At 36.7% G+C, this 20,110-nt stretch overlaps 1 protein-coding gene across 1 annotated transcript in view; it reads left to right on the forward strand.

The window, feature by feature from the left end:
* The window catches only part of PIP4P2 (phosphatidylinositol-4,5-bisphosphate 4-phosphatase 2), a 41,894-nt gene extending 22,138 nt beyond the window's left edge, over positions 1-19,756 (forward strand). The window contains exons 4-7 of the mRNA XM_037504291.2: positions 677-800; positions 9,672-9,724; positions 17,899-17,989; positions 18,198-19,756. Coding sequence (XP_037360188.1) covers positions 677-800; positions 9,672-9,724; positions 17,899-17,989; positions 18,198-18,341 — 412 coding nt within the window. The 3' untranslated portion in view covers positions 18,342-19,756. The remainder of the gene's footprint in view (positions 1-676; positions 801-9,671; positions 9,725-17,898; positions 17,990-18,197) is intronic.
* Positions 19,757-20,110: the final 354 nt, after the last annotated feature.

Consider the following 20,110-nt stretch of genomic DNA (forward strand, 5'->3'; position numbering starts at 1 on the left):
TGTAATCTTTAACCTTTGACCATTATATAAATCATTGCAATCCCATCTGCTGGTAGATTGGAGAATAAAAAAAAAAGAAGGCTCCCATTTTCCTTTCTGTCCAACTCTGATTAAATAGATTTCAAGAATACCAACTATAAAGAGAAATTTGATTGTGACTCAACACTTTGCACCTTCATGACACACGCATATTTGTTAATGTAGAATAGTTGATGTACAATTTTTTCAAAATTAGAATTCAATGAAATTTGTAGGTTTATTTACTTATTTTTAAAGTAAAATTGCATTTTAACATTGTATGAGTTTTAGGTGTGGATCATTAAGACTCATCATGTGTATATACTACTTTACGTTCACCACAAATGAACTTTATTTTATGATTTAAACTTACAAAAATTTGGAAATCACAGTTAAATGGTTGCCAGAGTCGTTGATTTGGAACAATAGCATCATTTATGGTTTCAGTGCCAAATTTAAAAAGACTTTCATTTTGCTTTTGAAGTATTGACTGTTGTTTTCTGTGATTTTGGCTCCAAATTCACATTTACTTCACTTATTTGTGAAACAAATGTAACATACTTTCAATGTTATTTTCCATATTTTTGGCCATATATTTCAAGCTCAGCCACTAGTCCATTTGTAGTATAATCAAGTTGTTTCCTTTTTCTTTCCACAGTAGACGCATAATTAACCTTGGTCCAGTAATGGTTATTTCAGAAGAGCAGCCAGCTCAACCTGCATTGCCAATCCAACCAGAAGGAACCAGGGTTGTGTGTGGGCATTGTGGAAACACATTCCTGGTACGTCACCAGACATTTGTCACAGGAACATCAGTATGTAAATGTAGATCATGATCGGATAAGATTTGACCACTGCTCATAGTCTTATAGTTTACCCACATGCAAACCAGTCAAAAGATTAAAATAGCCCTTTTTAAGAAAGAAAGAGAATCAGAGGTACAGCAGGGAAATACTGCTTCTTTTGTGAGTTGGATACAAGGTGCAAACTTTGATTGGTTCAACTGGGAAAAAGGGGCCTCTCTGGAGAGGCCAATGAGAAATAGTGCTCTTCCCTTAAGGTTTAGCAACATGGTTGTCTTGGGGTGGTGAACTCTGGGTCTTAGAGCTGTTCTCACTTCCTTAGTAGAGCACCAAGTGAACAAACTCATGTGGCCCAGCTTCATGGCTCCTACTTTCAGAAAAAATTCTTCTAATTTATCAAAACCTTGTGGATCTTTAAAAATGAAACATGAGTATGGTCTCACTCATAGCAGGAATCTAGAAAACTTAAATAAGGGACCAGGAAAATGAATAACTATAAGAAAGTGAAAATCAAAATCAACAAAAAACTATGAACCAGAGATATTCTATGGGGGGGGTGGGAAATGGGGAGGGGAGGGATTGGGTCAAAATAAGGAGGGGTGCAATTGTAATGGGAATATAAAAATAAAATTTATTAAAAAAAAAGAAACATGAATAATGGGAATTAATGCTAGGTGTCTGTAATTAAGTAAACCATTGGATAAAACTAAGAAGGTATAAGTAATTTGATATGATCAAAAGTTATAGGGCCTCCCCGGTGGCCCAGCGATTGAGCGCTGGGTTGAGAAGCTGCCCACAGCCCCTGCAGCGCCAGTTTGATCCCCGACCGCCGGGCGAGGGTCCCACATGGTGCGCAGACCTCTCCTGCCGCACCCGCTGCTCCCCTCAGCAGTGTATTTCATCAGTCTGCCTGTTCTGCTCCCCGCTCTGGCTCTGGTGAATTCTGTCACCCTCCTGCGCTTCTGAGTGTACCCAGTGCTTGTATAAATAAATAAATAAAATCTTAAAAAATAAATAAATACCATTTAAAAAAAAGTTATAGAAGATCTTGATTGGCCACTTAACTTTAACCCTAAGTTTGATTTTAAAAAGTTAATTTCATAATGACCATTTTGGGAAGAGTAAGAACTGGTTTTCTTTTGTTACCGAGTCTTCCTTGGAGACAAAGGATTTTTCTTAGAGCCTGAATACTAAAGGAAACTTCCTGAGTGTAAGCACAGACAGGACTTAGGTTGCAGAAATATGTAAACAAGACCTGCCGTCATGAGACGATGAATGAGCTTGAGAAAGTGCAGATGATTTGCTTTTTAGTCCTAGTTTTCATTTTTAGTAAAGTATAATTTCATATGTGAAATAGGAGTATTGAGTTTATAGGGAAAATGTGGTCATCTCCTTATCTAACTCACCCCAATTATCATTCCCCAAATACTTTCAACTCTTTCAGCTGTTCTGAAGTACTTCTATTGTTTAGTTTCTTTCTTTTTTTTTAATTGAGTTATTTTAGACATTATATAAAAGGTAGGTTGAGGATTTATCATTTATGGCACTGCTGTTCCCACTTATTTCTTTCCCTTCTTCCACATTCCAGCAGAGTTATAATGTTTTATTCAATTAATAGTGTTAACCCTTTTTTTTTTTTTTTGTGGGACCCTTGCTGGTGGCCAGGGATCGAACTGGCACTGCAGCCTCGCAACCCAGCGCTCAACTGCTGCACCACCAGGGGAGGCCCTGTTAACCTTTTTTATTATTGGGGAAATCATGTTCACCGCTGAGCCAAGTAATAGACTACATGTCTTTCCTAGTCTTTTATATAAGTCTAAATAAAATTCCTGCCAGTTCACATCGGAGAATCTGCCTCTTCATCTTCCTTCCACACAGTTGTCAGCCTCCACCAGTGGGACTTCCTTCCGCTTTTGTCAAAGGTGTCCCTTTTACTTCTTTCCCCTGTTGGAATCCCATGCCATCCTCAAGGTTTTTGGTTTATTCCTTTATTTCGTTGAAGCACATACTAGCTTTCTGAGAAAGGTAAAGGGAAATAAATTTGAAGTCTTTCTTTTCTTGAACTTTTTTTATTCAAATTAATGTAACTAATCTAACCATCACTTTATAATTTGTCCAGATAATAGAATTATATAGGTTGCTAATAGTTTGCTGTCTTATTTTCTTCTTTTATTTTCTCCACTGTTCTGAAATTGCATCAGAAGTGCTTTCCAACCTCTTGTCTGGGTACTAAGCAGACCCTCTTACCATCCACTCCACAGTCTTTCTTCCCTTTTTCTAGAATTCCTTATATTAGATCACTGAACTGATGCACTCTCTCTCTCTTTACGTGTTCTTTTTAGTTTTGGACTTTTCTCTCACTTTCTGGGAAACTTCCTCAACTATATCTTGTAGACGTACTTAAAATTTTTAAATTTCAGATGCTCTAACTTTATTTTAAATGCCTAATAGTTTTCCCATATTTTCTGATAAAATTTTCCTTTTTCTAAACAGCATTCTCTTTTTTATGCTCTCTTTCTGAAGCTAATTGTGTTATAGGACAGGGAGAAGGGCAGCCCAAGCCCCGCAAACCTGTCTATTCTATGTAGGGTTCTGCCATCCGCCGCATTAACACAAAACATATGAGACTTTAATGGGAAGGAACTTTAATAAAACTAGGAAACAATACAGGTAAGGCAAAGAGTCTAGTTTCTAAATGAAGCATCCAGAGTTACCCGTCCCCTCGTGGGTAAAAGTCCATTCAAATGGGATTGGCCCAGAGCAAGGCCCCAAAGCCTGCCACAAGTCTAAAGCATCTTCCAGTGGGGACCCACAGAAAAGGGTCACAAACAACTGGACAAGCCCGGAAGGAAAAGAGCAAAATCAACATCAAGATAAAAGCTGCCATTGTCACCTCCCCACGGGTCTCACCCACATCTGTGTCACCCAGTCCACGACCAAAAGACAAGCACAGTTTCTTCACGTGTCTCTAGGCTCCATGCGCCTCCTCCAGGTCTCCTTCTGGCTCCATCCTGCTTCCTTCCTCAGTCTCTTCTGCAGCTTCTCCTCTTCCTGCTCAGCTCCACCCTCCCTTGGGTGGGGCAGGGACCCTCCCCCTTTCCTGGGGACCACCCCGTTACACTTGTTGTGTTTTTTCTGAGGGATTCTTCTTCTTTATGCCTTCTCTATGTTTTCTCCCCACTATTTATTTGTGTGTGTGATGGCGGATTTACTGAAAAGTTCATTCATTTTTCATAGTGAGTCACTGATTGGAGTCTCAATGCATACAGCAGAAGCAAACTCCTCTCACCCTCTCTCCTTCCCATTCATGCTTCTTTTCTTCCTCAGTTTTCCTCTACCTTTTCTCTTGAAGAACTGTCTACTGTCAGTTCCAATAAGTCTTTTTCTTTTTTTAGTTCAAGTTCCTCTGGGAAACAGTCCTCTGATCTCTTGTCAGGGACATGCCTGGGAGACAGCATTCTAGGTGCCGAGAAAGGTAAAGGGATAGAGGTCTGTCCTGTTCAGACTAAGGACTTTGACTTAATTACTTTGTTTTTTAGACTGGTATTCTTTTCTTGTGTTCTACTGTGCCTGGTTTCCTAAGATGATAGACTCTTTAGTCCATTTTCTTATTAGAAGAAATCATTGTTTTCTTGCATGTGTTGTAAAGGGAGGGGTTTATGGTTTTGTGGTGTGACGGAAAGAGTTTACAATACATACTCCTGTTTTTGTCACTATCACCACCACCCACCTTTGTGAGCACTGGGTAGCCCAAATATCTGAAAGGTCTTCTCACTCTTCAGTGTGAATTAGTGTGCTTTTCACTGGCCTGTCTCGCTGTAGGTAGCAAGTTTCAGAAACCTTTTCAGTAAGTTGCCAAGTAGCCATTAACTTTCCATTGTTCAAACATTTGAGACCATTTCCCCGCTGTTTTGTTTTTTTTTTTTTGTCCTTATGTTATAGAACATAACATGGATAATTTGCCATGGATAATCCTTGTAATGATATGATAAGTAAGCTTATTTCATTTGTACAAAGATATGTACTGAGAGTGAGGATATATGCTGGGAAAAAAGGAAGGCACAGTCTCTGTCCTTGTGGGATTTTCTAATCCAGTAGGAAGAGAAGGTCAATTAAAACAAGAAATATATGAAATGTTTTAAGACTACCATAGGGAAATACCAGGTATTCTTATATACACCTAGCTCAGTGGAAATGAGATTATCATAAGAGTTATGGAAAACTATAGTAGTTTTTAGTGTATACTAATTATAGTTTAGTCTATAGTAATTATATACAGTTTATAGTAGTTAATTCTGTATTTGTGGAAGCTTCATATAGGGGGAACTGCTCAGGGTTAAGCCTGAAGAGTCAAGACTAGGTATCTGGCTTTTATGTATTCAGAAAAGTGGTGGTGATGAGTCGGAATAGTTAGCATAAAGAATTTGAGAGAGAAATGACAATGCTGATAATAGGGTAGATAAGGGAGGAAAAAGGAAAACCAAACACAACTGTTATATGCTTTATATTTAACTTTTTGGAAATCATTTGGCATGAATTCTAAAGAATAATATAAAGAGGTTAAATACATATGTGACATAGTTTTCATAACTTAAAAGATAATTTATGTGTGGGCCTCCCTGGTGGTTTATGGGTTAAGTCTCATATCACCTCTAGGGCCTGAGTTCAATCCCCAGCCAGGGCGATAACCCACATATGGTGCAGCAGACCTCTCCTGTCTAGCCCACTGCTCTCCTCAGCAGTGTATTTTAGTAAATCTGCCTGCTCTGTTACTAACTCTGTCTCTGGTGAATACTCTTACCACCCACACCTGTGGCCTATACCCCAGTTCTTCTATACAAAAATAAAGTCCTAAAAAAAGGTAATTTATGTGTTTAGATATCTTCCCACCCCCAGAAGAAAATTACTAATGTAATGTGCAAGCCTGAGCCTAATTTCTAAAACTGACTCTTTCTTAATACCCGGTACAGGCAAATGAATAATGTTAACATTAATTTAGCACAGTAATGCTGATTAAAAACTCTTAATTCCTTAGCAGAAGAGAGTATTTTGGATTAATATATGTTATTTAAAGATAATTTCACTATTCCTAGAAACAAAATTTTTCTATGTACCTATAGGGTAGTTATTGAGAGTTTCAGATTAATAATAGCTGCTCAGGGTGAAGAATAAACAGACCTCGAAGCTCTGTTGAGAACTTTACTTTGTCCTTATTTTTTTACTGATCATGGATAATTTCATGTTCTTTCTTGTGTGTTTGCCTTCAAGATGTTAGCTATTAAGAGAATTAATTTTCTTATCCCTACCTTGTTTGAATCTTGGCTTATATTCTGTAGCAATTAAAATAAGTTACAGAGTTCAACAGGATTGAAAATAGAATATGAAAAAAAAAAAACAGGGAGAATGAAAGATAGGGCAGAAAAAAATAAGTGAATGCATAAGAATATTAGTATGCATAATATTTAATCATGTGCAGTTGATAAAGTAGACAGAGTTTTAATGAGGCTTTAGAGTATAACCAAAAGAGGAAAACATGATATTCATGATGTTTTGCAAAAAGGTCACATAGATGAAGCTTTTATTGGAGTAATGCATCCTGAGAATCATTCCCATGGATTAAGAAAAAAACAATGTAGTGGGCAGTGTCTTTAACAGTATCCTTCAGTAATTTCTTTTAATATGTCAGTGTTACAATGCTAACATTAAATTTACTTAGAATTTTCACTATTCATTTCACAGGCTGGCCTGTGAATTCATAGATAATGTTTAGAAAACCTAGATTTATGTTTTCCAAATATGTCTACTTAATAGAGAATTCATTTTATAAGCTAATAATATTAGGTGTTCTGTGAGTAAAGAATCTATGGTATTGGGAATTGTTAGGATAAAAAAAAAATGACAGGTTTTTTTTGGGTGCATTCTTTAGCACTTGCAGCATACATCTTTTCGAATGTCCAGAGGGATTTTTAATCTAGTGTGTACAAATATTTTTTAACTTCCAAACTATTTTGAGGGACTTGTCTAGCCAGAGTTGTATTTTGAGGAAAATTGCTTGCAAATGATTTTCTAGAATAATAAAGGCAATACATAGGTTTCAGCTAGTCCTCCATGAATGTAAAGACAATTTAAGATAATTGACAAGCAGAGAGTTAAATTTTCATTTCTGTGGGGTGGGTGTTTTTTGCTGCTGCTGAAATGCTTTGTCACCTGTGCCTGACTATAAGGTTGGCACTCTCCAATAAAAACTGAACTAACTTACAGCAAATGCCTGAATCAGAAAATGGTTCAAACTTTTCCTGATGTGAGCCAGTATACCTTCAGGCAGGATCGGATTTTATTCAGTTGAACACACAGACATGTAGTTTGTTGCCATAGGAGAAAATAATGATAGTTTTAACTTGACCATAATTCAAAGTAATATACATATCATCTATTGTATCCATTAAAAAAATCCAGTAAGTTAATATCAAATTACTAGTTTTTATGTGGTATAGCTTTCTTATGATTAAAAAATATTTATCTTGGGGAAATTAAATTTATTTGTTATGTAGAATGGTTATAAATAAGTCAAATATTGGAATTTCTCTACTAAAAAAATTGGGCTTTAGAGAAGTTGCTCTTAATCTTTCTGATAGCAAATTACATGAATAATTATTTTTTCCAGTGAGAGAGACTTCAAAGTCTGGCAATAAAATTTTAACAGATTTAAAAAATAATAGTAAGCCAAGTTCATTTTAAAAGTATAGGTATTTGCATTCATTTGAATAAGTAAGACAAAATTATTTCTAATAATAGATGCTTTTCTGTTTTCAGTTTGCTATATCTAAGTACTAGGAGATAACAACAAAACCAGATTTGTTGAGTTGCTAATTGTATAATTTACTAATTACACAATAAATCCTTAACTGTTAGCTATAATTGAATTTACCATACATAATTTGGTGCTAAAATGAAGAACATTATGAAATGATAATATTGAACTAAAATAATCTTCTTAGATTGGTCATCTACAATAAAATCCTAGACCTCTTATGCCAGTGTGTTAGCCTTCAGGCCTGAATTTTGAGTTACTTTTCATTCAGGAGCTTCTTAAGTGCCTTCTCAATCACCATGTTTCTTTTAGTTATGAGAAATTTGTTACATATAGATAAAACCTGAAATATTTTACAAGTTCAGCAGCTATCTGTAAGCTGATTACAAAAACATAAAAAAGTACTGAATTAGATTTCTATATTCTTTACTTTTTATGTTTTGTACCAATTTCTATATCTATATGAATACCTGCTTAGTACATGCATTATAACACTTTTACTATTAAGAATAAGCTTTGAAATAAATTAGTTTGTTCCAAAATAAGTAGTAAAAGAAAGATTTACTGCTGCTTGAAAAAAATAGAGCCTTTTTTTGGGCATTATCAAATATTGAAAAGTAATCATTTTGAAAAGAAAGTGAACCTTCATGTGAAGTTTCATTTCTAGTTATTTATCTTGGTACTCTTATATTCTTTCTGTGATTGAGAGAGATATTTTCAAAGATATCTAACTTCTATCAGGTTTGAAATATAAATGAGGCAAAGGAAGTCCAGGTAAACACAGTTTATTTGTTGTGGGTTTTTTTTTTTTTTTTGTAAGCCTAATTATTAAAAATTATTAAAAAGAAAATTATACATTAGCTATTTTGTGAAAGTTGTCATCTAAGTTATATCTATAACCTCTTAGCATAACTTACTGAAGACCTGCTAATCCTGAAATTTGAGAGTTATGGAAAGAGAATGGGGTGACCAGGAATCCTAGACAAAAATTAACTTTAATAAAAGAAAAGTTGTTTTTCTGTAAAACTGTTAAATTACTTACAGAAACCTAAAATTATGAAGGAAATGTATACATTACAAGGAAGAAGATAGAAAGGCAAACAAGGTGAAAGGTGAGCAAGGTATTTTAAAAATATAGTTTATGATAAAAAAATTACTTTAAATTTATGTAGCACATTCTTTCCAAAACTTTACCTATTACCAGTAAAGTATTCTAAGTACCTGAATATTGATGCTATGAGGAGGTAGTCTGTTCTATAACTCACATTCACAGGGATGAAGATAAGGTTGTCCCATAGGAAAAGTATGTTTTATTACAGAAGCAAGCACAGAACAAAGGCAGTTTCCTGAGTTGAGTTCTGTCTTCACCTAATTTGTTTAGTTTATTTACTGTGTGGGATTCCCATGTAAATGGAGTAAACAGTTGCATTTTAATAATGTAACTATTCAAGTATTTAATAGAAGTCATTAAGATTTTTAAAAAATATTTTAAGAGGTCTTGTTTTTTTCTAAGAAAGCAATTCTTTTTTCATTAGAAAGCGTAGTCATATTCATTTGTTAATATTTTCAGTTTTAAAATGTAAGAATGTAAATGTTATCCAAAGTAGCTGCGTCAAAATGATATAAGTTCAGCAACTATAGTTGCAGAACAAAATAGTTCTGAACAAGCAGGAAATATATAAAATGTAGGAAAGATTTAAATGAAAAACAACTTTGAAGTCACATAAAAAATGTTTTTATTCCCTGAACTGTGAGACACAGGACTGAAAGAAATGACCTGACATTCAGTTTTCAGTGTAAAACAAACTTAGATTGCGTCAGAACCTTGGGAAAATCATGGGAACTCTTTCCAAGGGGAATCCCAAACTTTACTTTCAGGAATGTGGAGCAGTGGTGGAGGGAAGAGCTCCTAGAACCCGTGAGAAGGGAATTGTTTCTGCTGTGGTCCCTGATGACCTTTGAACTGAAAGAAACATCTTATCAGATTAGATAGTTTTCACTTGTTTTTCTTTTCAATATCTTCTTTATTTATTTTACAGTGGATGGAACTGAGGTTCAACACTCTGGCAAAATGCCCACACTGCAAAAAAATGTAAGTTCCTTGTAGTTGGAAATACTATTGGGAAGTACTTCACAACAGCTTAGAGTTCAGAATTCTGACTTAAGTAGATTTTGATTTTAAGACATGCTGTGGGTTGAGTGCATGCTTAATTATTTATGCTTTTCAAGACTTAAGACTTTTTAAAAAAGGCATCTTTAAACTGCTTAATAAATTCAATTTTGAAATTAAAATGATTGGGTTTATCATTCTCTTAAGAGAAATCAGTTTCTAAGACAGTGAAATCACTAAAATTATCAGTAACCTGACAGAATTTTTAAATGTTGTAAGAGGTTACAATCTATTACAAATATCCTAAAATTTATTTTTTAAAAATGGACTGTAATATAGGAGAAAAATTAAAGTGTTTGGGGTTTGTAGATAGGCAGTTGTCAGCTTTTGTCTTCTCCCCCACAGAAAGATTGCTGTATGGTGGCAAAGTTTATATAATTAACTATTCAGTCTATTTTTCCCTATTCCTAAATGATATACCTAGGAAAACAAAAAGCAATATAAAATGGGGTAAGATAGGTCATATTTTAATGAAAGATAATTTATGGTATCTATGTTAGGGGTTCCCTCAGTCACCCTGTTACAAGGCAGGGAGAGGGGCACCCTAGAACCCTGAAACCTGCCCACTGTAAATAGGTTCTGCCATCTGCTACATTAAGATAAAACATGCTCTAATGCATAAGACCTTAAATGGAAAGGAACTTTAATAAAACTAGTGTGCAACAAAAACAAGACAAAGAATATAGTTTTCAAACCAAGCACCTGCAGTTACCCATCCCCTCATGGGTAAATGTGCAGCCAAACAAGGTTGGCCCAAAGCAGGGCCACTGAGGCTTGAAAGCTTCCTGCAAGTCTAAAGCACATTCCAGTTGGGACCCATAGAAAAGGGTCAGAAACAGCCAGACAAGTCTGGGAAGAAAAGAGCAAAAAATCAAAATCAAGATAAACACTGGAATTGTTAACCTCCCGAAGCTGCTAGTGCAGCTTCTTCACATGTCCCTCTGCTCCATGTGCCTCCTCCCAGTCTCCTCCTGGCTCTCCATCCTGCTTCCTTCCTTCTCCTGTCTCCTCTCCAGCTGCTTTTCCCTGCTCAGCTCCACCGTTCCTTGGGTGGGGCAGCAAATCTAGAATCTCTCCTTTCCCTGTGGACCACTGTTACAACCCCAAGATTCTGCGATTTTTCTAATAGGAATTAGAAATAATACTTAGAGTGAAAATATACAAAGCAAAATTAGCAAAAGAAAAAGGTACATGAGGCAAAGTGTGGAGGAAACTAGGAATATTTCAATAGTCCTCTCTCAGATGTCTCATAGCATGGGCTTATTCCCTAGCAGTGAGTTGTTCTGTGTTACAAGTCTCATCAGAGACTCAGTGTGCAAGTTTTTTTTCTTTTTAATTTTTTTTTTTATAGAGGCATGTTATTTATTTATTTATTTATTTGTTTGTTTGTTTGTTTTGTTTATACATGCACTGGGTACAGTCAGAAGCGCGGGAGGGTGAGAGAATTCACCAGAGACAGAGCGGGGAGCAGAGCAGGCAGAAGGACCGAAATACACTGCTGAGGGGAGCAGCGGGCGGCAGGAGAGGTCTGCGCACCATGTGGGACCCTCCTCCGGTGGCCAGGGAGCAGCCGGGGATTGAACTGGAGTCGCAGAGGCCGCGGGCAGCTTCGTAACGCAGCGCTCAACGGCTGAGCCACCGGGGAGGCCCAGTGTGCAAGTTTTTTTTATTGAAGCTACACAGAGATTCTTATTGTATAACACACACTAAAATTCTATACTCTGAGATATAATAGATATTATGGATGAATAAATATATAATGAATGTGATTCAGAATAAAACACATTGTTTGATAACTCTTGCCAGGTAGGGAATGGGGAAAATTTTCTGGAATTCTGACTTTCCAGTCACAAGCCAACCTTGCAAGCAGGTCCCTCTAAGGATTGCAGTCTTAAACCTGTTATATTAACTCTGCATCTATTTTTGTAATACTTGTTCTCCAGTGTATATGTGAATTATGACTTAAACAAAGGAAATTTAACTAATTGATAATTCAATTTTTAAAATTGAAAATAAGAGTTTGTGGTTTAATTATTGTAATCTTTATCATGATATAAATGCCTTACCTATTTTGACAGTTGAAAAATTCTGAGAATAGTTTCTAGGAGTGCAAAAAGAGAAGTAGAGTACATGTAATGGAGTATCTCCATATATCTATGCTAGATCTGATTCCAACTAAATATAGCTCTATGATAATGTGCTTTACAGCATATTTCTAGCTTCAAAGGCATAGATAGCTCCTTTTTTGTGAAATCAGTCATTTGAATTCTTTGTTGAATCTCATAGACATCTGCATACAGAGCAACACAGTGCATCACCCCAAATAAATACACAGGACTCTATGTATTTGAGGGACATCCCCAAACACATGTATGTGAATGACTCATAATTCTGTGTATTAGCTGTATTTTCATGAAAATGAAGAAAAATAAATTGCAAATGTCTTCACCAAGAACATGGTATTAAGAAATTTTATAGAGGGCCTCCCCAGTGGCGCAGCGGTTGAGCGCTGGGCTGCGAAGCTGCCCGCAGCGCTGGTTCCATCCCCGGCTGCTCCCCGGCCACCAGAGGAGGGTCCCACATGGCGCGCAGACCTCTCCTGCCGCCTGCTGCTCCCCTCAGCAGTGTGCTTTGGTCCTTCTGCCTGCTCTGCTCCCCGCTCTGGCTCTGGTGAATTCTTTCACCCTCCTGCGCTTCTGACTGTACCCAGTGCTTGTATAAATAAATCTTAAAAAAAAAGAAATTTTATAGAAAATTAAAAAGGAGAGACTTCTGGTGGTTAGCAAGATTGTATACTGAGCATAGTGATAGTTCCTTTATATACACACATATATGCTACCTCTAATCTCTACAACGATCCTGGAGTGCTGAAATTTTCCTCCTTTTACTGATGAGGAACTGTTAAAGGGGTTGAGGATGTTGCCCACATGATTTTCTTGGTTAATTATTTCAGCACAATGATAATATTTTGCTAATAATAAAGAAGTATTGAGTCTCTAGATGCTTTTTGATTGGTTAAAATATCACAAGATAGTATATTAATATGAAGAAGAATTTGTATCAAATTGTTAAGGAACATCTTGCATAGATATTCACAGTATAAATGTCATTCTCAGGACTCTTTATAGAATTGGAATCATAATCTCAACATGGGAGGACACAGGATATTCAGTACTTATTTGAGCAAAGATGTTGTTATCACATGAACACTTTTGATTTGTATCTAGATTTCTTTTCTCTTTGAATGTTTTCTTGATAATAAAATGTGAGTCATCTGTTGAAGAGTCTGAGATAGAATTATATTTCTTTAAATACAAATATTAAATATACTAAAATTATTTTTAATTTATTAGAGTTACTAAATTACCATGAACTTTGTCTGTCATTTTATCTCACAAACCATGTGGAGGAAAGCTCCATTTCCTCCAGGGCTCCAGAGACTAAGCATGTTCATATATCACTGTTTCTTACTCATGCAGTCACTGGTACTATTGTAGCTAAATGTTAATTTCTCTTTTAATTGGAAGCTTGTTTCTCTTTTAATTGGAAGCTTGTGCCTGACCCAAGAGGTAGATTTAGAATTCTGAAATACATTGTGAACTGTGTTTTCATGTAGATGTTATAATAAGCCTAAGACTATTAGAGATAGCAGTTTAATCCATGATGCTTAGTATTGAACTTCTTCTCCATCACTGATGTACTACGCCTTAGTGGATCACCCCCTACTGTTTTATATCAGACTCCTCCTCTTAAATGTTATATGCTTTTATAATTATCCATTAATTCAGTGAACAGTCCTGTGCTATTAGGTGATTAAAAAAAAGAAAGAAAGAACCTTGCTTCGGCGAATTTAGTCTTGTAGGTGTAGGGGAAATAAAATAAAAATTAGAGTGTTTTGAGTGCTTTGAAAGAGGTATGACCATATGACCATGGCGCGCAGACCTCTCCTACCGCCTGCTGCTCCCCTCAGCAGTGTACTTTGCGCGTCTGCCTGTTCTGCTCCCTGCTCTGGTTCTGGTGAGTTCTCTCATCCTCCCGTGCTTCTGACTGTACCCAATGTATAAATAAATAAATCTTAAAAAAAAAAAAAAAGAGGTATGACCAGCATACTCTGAAGAGCCCTTAATCCAAACTGGAGGGATGGGGAATGTGAGAGAAGGCTTCTAAGAGGGAGGGATTTATGAGCAAAGTTATTAAAGATAAGAGGGAATGATGTGAAAAAGAGGGTGGGATGGATTCTTGCAGGAGGTGCTACCTGTGCAGAGGTGTACAGTAGAGTCACCAGGTTGATGTGCTGTTAAGGAAGTGAATGACTTAAACGTAAAGGGAGATTGGGGTCAAAGATGACCTTATATCTGAGAGGCTGTGGAACCAGTCAGTAAGATAAGGAAAGCAGGATCTAGGAGAAATGTGTCTGGGAGAGAGATGATGAATTCATTTTTAATGTGTTAGAGATAGACTGTAAGGCTTACTAGATTAGCTAAGTCATCATCCCTTGAAATTCACTTCCAACCGTCTGCTTTTCAAACCACATGGATCAATATGGCCATGACTTCTCCCTTACTCTACCAGGATAACTAAGAGCCAAAAAAGTTCTATATTGATTAGCTCTTTACAAATGTATAGTTGTATGCTTCAACTAAAACCCTTGTTGATGCTCTATTTTCTGTCAAATTTTATCAATTTATCTGTTGTTGATACTCTTTTTTGTAAGTGTCCTTGATGAATTCCCTCCCCCATTCTCCAAAATAGTTATCTGTTCTTAGGACTTTGAACTCCCTGTTGTGTTGTGGGTGCCAGAGTTGTATGGGTGCCACAGTAATCCCCTCCCACAGGGCAGCTTCTTGGTCTCAGTGTGTCTTATGCTCTCATGTCCACTTCCACTCAAGGGTATTTTTAAGCACTAGAAACAATGCTGGGCATAGATGTGAGCAGTTGATGTGGGGTCACAGGCTCAGAGTTGTTTTCTTTTCCTTCCTAGCAGAGTCTTATCCTGGGGTGTCCACTCTCGCTGTTGGTAAATGTTCAAGCTCTCGTGTGTTCAAGCATTTCTTTGCAGAGATGCCAGATGTTTTGGATCCTTCAGCCTGGGCTTCGAGTAGTGGCCCCTCTAGAGAGGTCCAAGCACTCTGACCCAATTAAGGGTGTAGTTTCTGTCTTACGAGCCAAAGACTCAACCCAATAATCTTTGCTCAATAATCTTTGCCCCTACCTCTCCAGCTCTCCAGCAGTATACCCTCCATCCTGGGTGCCTGTTTGTGCACCCCTCTGTCCAGTGTAGTGCTGGGTCTTAGGAACCCCGATGTTGGTGTGTGCCCCAATCAGTTGTAAGGGGGCTCTGCACAGCAACTACTCTTTTGGGTTGTACTACCTGTTATTACTCTAAAAAAAATTCAATTAAAATTTTTCCCACCCCTTTTTGCCTTACTGATGCTCTTAGTATTTGTTGTGGTTGTTAGTTTTCCCCTAGGGTTTTTTTTTTAATTTTATTTTTATATTCCCCATACAATTGCAACCCTCTTATTTTGACCCCAATCTCTCCTTTCCCCGCCCCCTCCCCCATAATGTGTCTCTGGTTCGTAGTTGTTGATTTTGATTTTTTCTTTCTTATATTCTTTTTCCTGGTCCCTTATTTAGGTTTTCTAGATTCCTGCTATGAGTGAGACCATCCGGTATTTTTCTTTTTCTTTCTGGCTTATTTCGCTGAGCATGATCCCTTCCAGCGCCATCCATGTTGCTGCAAGTTGCATGTGTTTATCTTTTTTGAATGCTGAGTAATATTCCCTGGTGTATATGTACCACATCATCTTGATCCAGTCATCTATTTTTGGGCATTTGGGTTGTTTCCAAAGCTTAGCTATTGTAAATAGTGCTGCTATAAACATAGGGGTGCAAGTGCTCTTTGGAATTGATGTTTCTGTGTCCTTTGGGTAAATACCTAGGAGTGGAATTGCTGGATCATATGGAAGGTCAAGAAATCTCCACACAGCTCTCCATAGTGGTTGGACCAGTTTGCACTCCCACCAACAGTGCAGAAGAGTTCCTTTTTCTCCACACCCTCGCCAACATTTGTTGTTGCTAGTTTTTTTAATATGTGCCATTCTCACTGGAGTAAGATGGTATCTCATGGTAGTTTTGATTTGCATTTCCCTGATTACAAGTGATGTTGAACATTTTTTCATATGCCTGTTGGCCATTTGTATTTCCTCTTTGGAGAAGTTTCTTTTTAGCTCTTCTGCCCATTTTTTGACTGGATTATTTTCTTTGTTTTTGTTGAGTCTCATCAGCTCTTTGTAGATTTTTGTGATCAGTCCTTTATCATTAGTGTTGTCCCCTCGGGCTTTTGTTAGCTTTGTTAGTTTTGTTAGCTTTGTTTTACAACAGTTTTATTATATCTGGAGAAGCCTGGGGTCTTCACTCTGCTATCATCAAGTTACCTTTCCTCTTATGCTCTCAGCCTTCAGACCCTCTACTCTCTGTCTCTGAAATGATTGAGACTCTCTGTGAACTCCCTTGTCTTCATACTTCTTATCTATGAGCCTGTTTCTATCTATGCTGATGCTAAATCATCTTCTCAGAGCAATGCAAGTCTCTTCAAGGAGTATCGCTTCATTTGACACTGACATCCCATTACTTCTGGAGTAAAGTGCCATCAGTCCCAATTAGGCCAAAATTCATATCCCAACTGCAAGTCCTAATATGTCTGTTCAGTCCTCCTCCTGCTTGTTTGCTCTGTGGTATTTGGCTTAATTGGCCATCCTATTTTTTTCCTTCAAAGTGTGTTCATTTTTTGGTCCACAGCCATTTCAACCTGAATGTCCATACACATCTCAAACAAAATACACTCAACCCACTCTATAATCTATCTGTTGCATATTGATGAGCATATACTAATGTTATCCCATTTGCCCAGTTGACCAAGCCAGAAATGTGTATCTTTATTCCCCATATTTAAGTGGATATAAATCCTGTCATGTATGTTTTTTGACATGTTTTATTATGTTCCTTCACTCTTCCCATTTTAGTTCAGGCATGCAGTTATCTCTCACCAGAAACTACTATAATAGCTTTCTAATTTGTCTTTTGGCCTCCAAACTTGTAACTCTATATTTACTAGAGTAAAGGCCTTCAAATGCAAATAGGATTTTAAGCTTTCTGGCTGCAAAAGTAAATCTTTTGGTAATTATCAAATTAATGACAGTGGTACACATTGTGTAGGCTCTATAACACCCGAGGCTGTCATTTTCATTGTTATTCTAGTTTTGCCTATTAGTAACGTATGCAGTATCTTGAGAAAGGACACCTTTTACTTACTTACTTGGCTAAACGCCAAGATCAAATTCCAAACTTTATAGCAAGGTATATACAACCCTCTCAGTATAGGTATTTGTCTAACTTCTCTAGCGGTATCTTTGTTATGTGTTCTTATACCTCTACACATAGCCCTCTATGTCCCAGCCTTAATAAATTCTACTTCCATAATAGATTGTTTCTTGCTTCAGTCCCTCAGTCTCTTTCTGCTTGGTCTGGAGTGACCCAACTGTCTACTTGGAAATCACTTGCTTAATTTCTCAAATTAGTTGAAACGTCCTTTGCTTCTACTACTCACCTAGAGAGACCATCTCTGGAAGAAAGATTATTCTGCTGCTTGTTCCTTGAACAAAATTCTTATTTGTTCATGTTTGAACAGTGGTACTGCTACCAGCTAAGATGACTTACTCTCCATATATCATGTCTTGCCCTGTCCTTACACCCCACCTAATAAAGACTTCCCTGGCTATCTCACTGGAGAATTGTGCTATAAATAACACTGCTAGACACCTTCATTTTCTGGGTGCCCTTCATAATTCTAATGTTCCACAGGGAAGTGTTGTGAAGGGGAAGATTACTAATTTGGAGATGAATAGTTAGGTGTTTGGAAATCATTGCATGATCTTTTCCTCTTGGAGATTGGCTATCTACATCTGTACCTTAGGAGGCCCTTTTATAACTCATATGTATCTGTTAGTAAGCCCATAGATAAGGTCTCACAAAGGTGAAATGGAGACAATTTATGTGAATGTCTAATATTTTCTTTTACTCTCATGAATTTGCAGCTCCTCAGTGGGTAGCGCACTTCCGCGAAGACGCTGCTGCGCATATATCACCATTGGAATGATATGTATTTTCATTGGAGTTGGATTAACTGTGAGTATTATGCTATTGTTAGAATTTTTTCTCTCAACTTTGTCAGTAGTAAATGATATAAGACAACAAATATACCAATTCATATTTTTTAGGAATTTTTGTATCCTTGGGGATATATTTCATAAAATCACATCAGCCAAGACAAGTTCTCTGAGCAGATATTTTGTCAAGGTTTCTAACCTTTTGTTTTTATTTTGCTTTATTTTAGGTTGGCACCCAAGATTTTTCAAGGCGATTTCGGGCAACATATGTTTCTTGGGCAATTGCTTATCTCTTAGGTTTGATCTGCCTTATCCGAGCTTGTTATTGGGGAGCCATAAGAGTGAGTTATCCAGAACACAGTTTTGCTTAAGCTTATGTATGTATGATTCAGTTATGCAAGTGAGAGTATCTAGCAGTTCTAGAAAGCGACTCTGGACATCTTTAAATCATTTATCCTGATGGATTCCATTCTGGTTTATGTATAAAGTTTTAAGACTTTGGGAGTCCTTTATGAACAACTGTTCATTGCTCTACATTATCTGCAAATAGTTTGTTTTGCTCCTAGGTCTAAAACTCCAAATAATAAAGCTGTGCCCTCATGTTCTTTTACATTTCTTAAAGCTATTTTTGGTTTATCTCTAAACATTACATGTAACATTATTTTTTCATCATTTTTAAATCAGATATTTCATTACTTGCTGACCTGTGAGTATTCCCAAAAAGTGTTTCTCAATGTTTCTACAGTAGCTTCACGTTTCTACTTACATTTTAATTAAACAGTATCAAAATTGCTTGCTTTAAAATCTAAGCAATATGCATTTTGCTTGAACTGCTTACTGTAACTTTAACCTAAGATCATAATGACCTAATTCAGGAAAAAAAAATTGAGTGTACCCTCAAAGACTTAACATTCTTGTCAGATAAAAACCATTTCTAAATAGTGTATGCTTGTTTTTTGTTGTTTGTAGAAAGATACAATATTTTGGTAGTAATTTAAAATACAAGAATGAAAATATTTATTTGTCCACAGCTGGAGATAATGTTGGATAAATGTTTTTTCTCAAAGATCACAGGACTTTTGTCTTTCATTTTTGTCTATTTTTTTCTTTACCGGTTATGAGTGTTCTATAATAGATTTATGAAATTTAATGTTAATCAGCAGTGTGTAATCCTTTGTAGAGCCTGGAAGAAATATTTCACATATGTGTTTTATAGTAATTAACCATTTAAAAAAAAAGCTATCTTTACATTGGGTTGTACGCCTTTTCATTAGATCATGGCAGATTTTCTTTATTGGGATAATTATGGACTACTCTGTGAAGGGAGACATTTTACACTAGCTAAAATGTTGATATTAGAGATAGTTACTATTAAAAATTCTTTTGAAATGTAGCTGGTCAGATAATTACCCAATATTCAAGAAAATAAATCAGAAACAAAAACAACATAGTTTTCTAAGAATTCACTACAATTTAAGGAATCAGCTCTTACACTGCCCATCTTTGCAGTTTTGAAAAAGAAATTGCTTGAGAAGTAATGTTCTAAAGGCTTTAATGTAGCAGAATTAGAAAATGAGATGATCTGAGTAAATTAATTGGCTATTTCAGGGATTAATAATAATATTTTAAATGATTTATGTTCCTAGTTGTTATAAAAATGTATTCATTGGAGAGTTTGGAGCAAAATACATGTAGACTTCGAAGAGTCAATGATAAATATATAAATGCAGTAGCTCAGGATTATATGTACCTTTGAAAACACACTAATAAAGATTATTGTTCAAAATTACCTTGTTCTACTCCATTTTTAGAAAATAAGATTTCTTGCAAATGGCCAACAGGCATATGAAAAAATGTTCAACATCCCTTATAATCAGGGAAATGCAAATCAAAACCACATTGAGATACCACCTTACACCAGTAAGAATGGCACATATCAAAAAAATAGGCAACAGGGCCTCCCCGGTGGCGCAGCGGTTGAGCGCTGGGTTGCGAAGCTGCCCGCGGCCTCTGTGGCGCCGGTTCGATCCCCGGCTGCTCCCCGGCCACCGGAGGAGGGTCCCACATGGCGTGCAGACCTCTCCTGCCGCCCGCTGCTCCCCTCAGCAGTGTACTTCGGTCCTTCTGCCTGCTCTGCTCC

The sequence above is a fragment of the Talpa occidentalis genome, unplaced genomic scaffold (genome assembly GCF_014898055.3).
Source record: "Talpa occidentalis isolate TD23 unplaced genomic scaffold, MPIMG_talOcc4v2.1, whole genome shotgun sequence".
In the NCBI taxonomy this organism is placed as follows: Eukaryota; Metazoa; Chordata; class Mammalia; order Eulipotyphla; family Talpidae; genus Talpa; species Talpa occidentalis.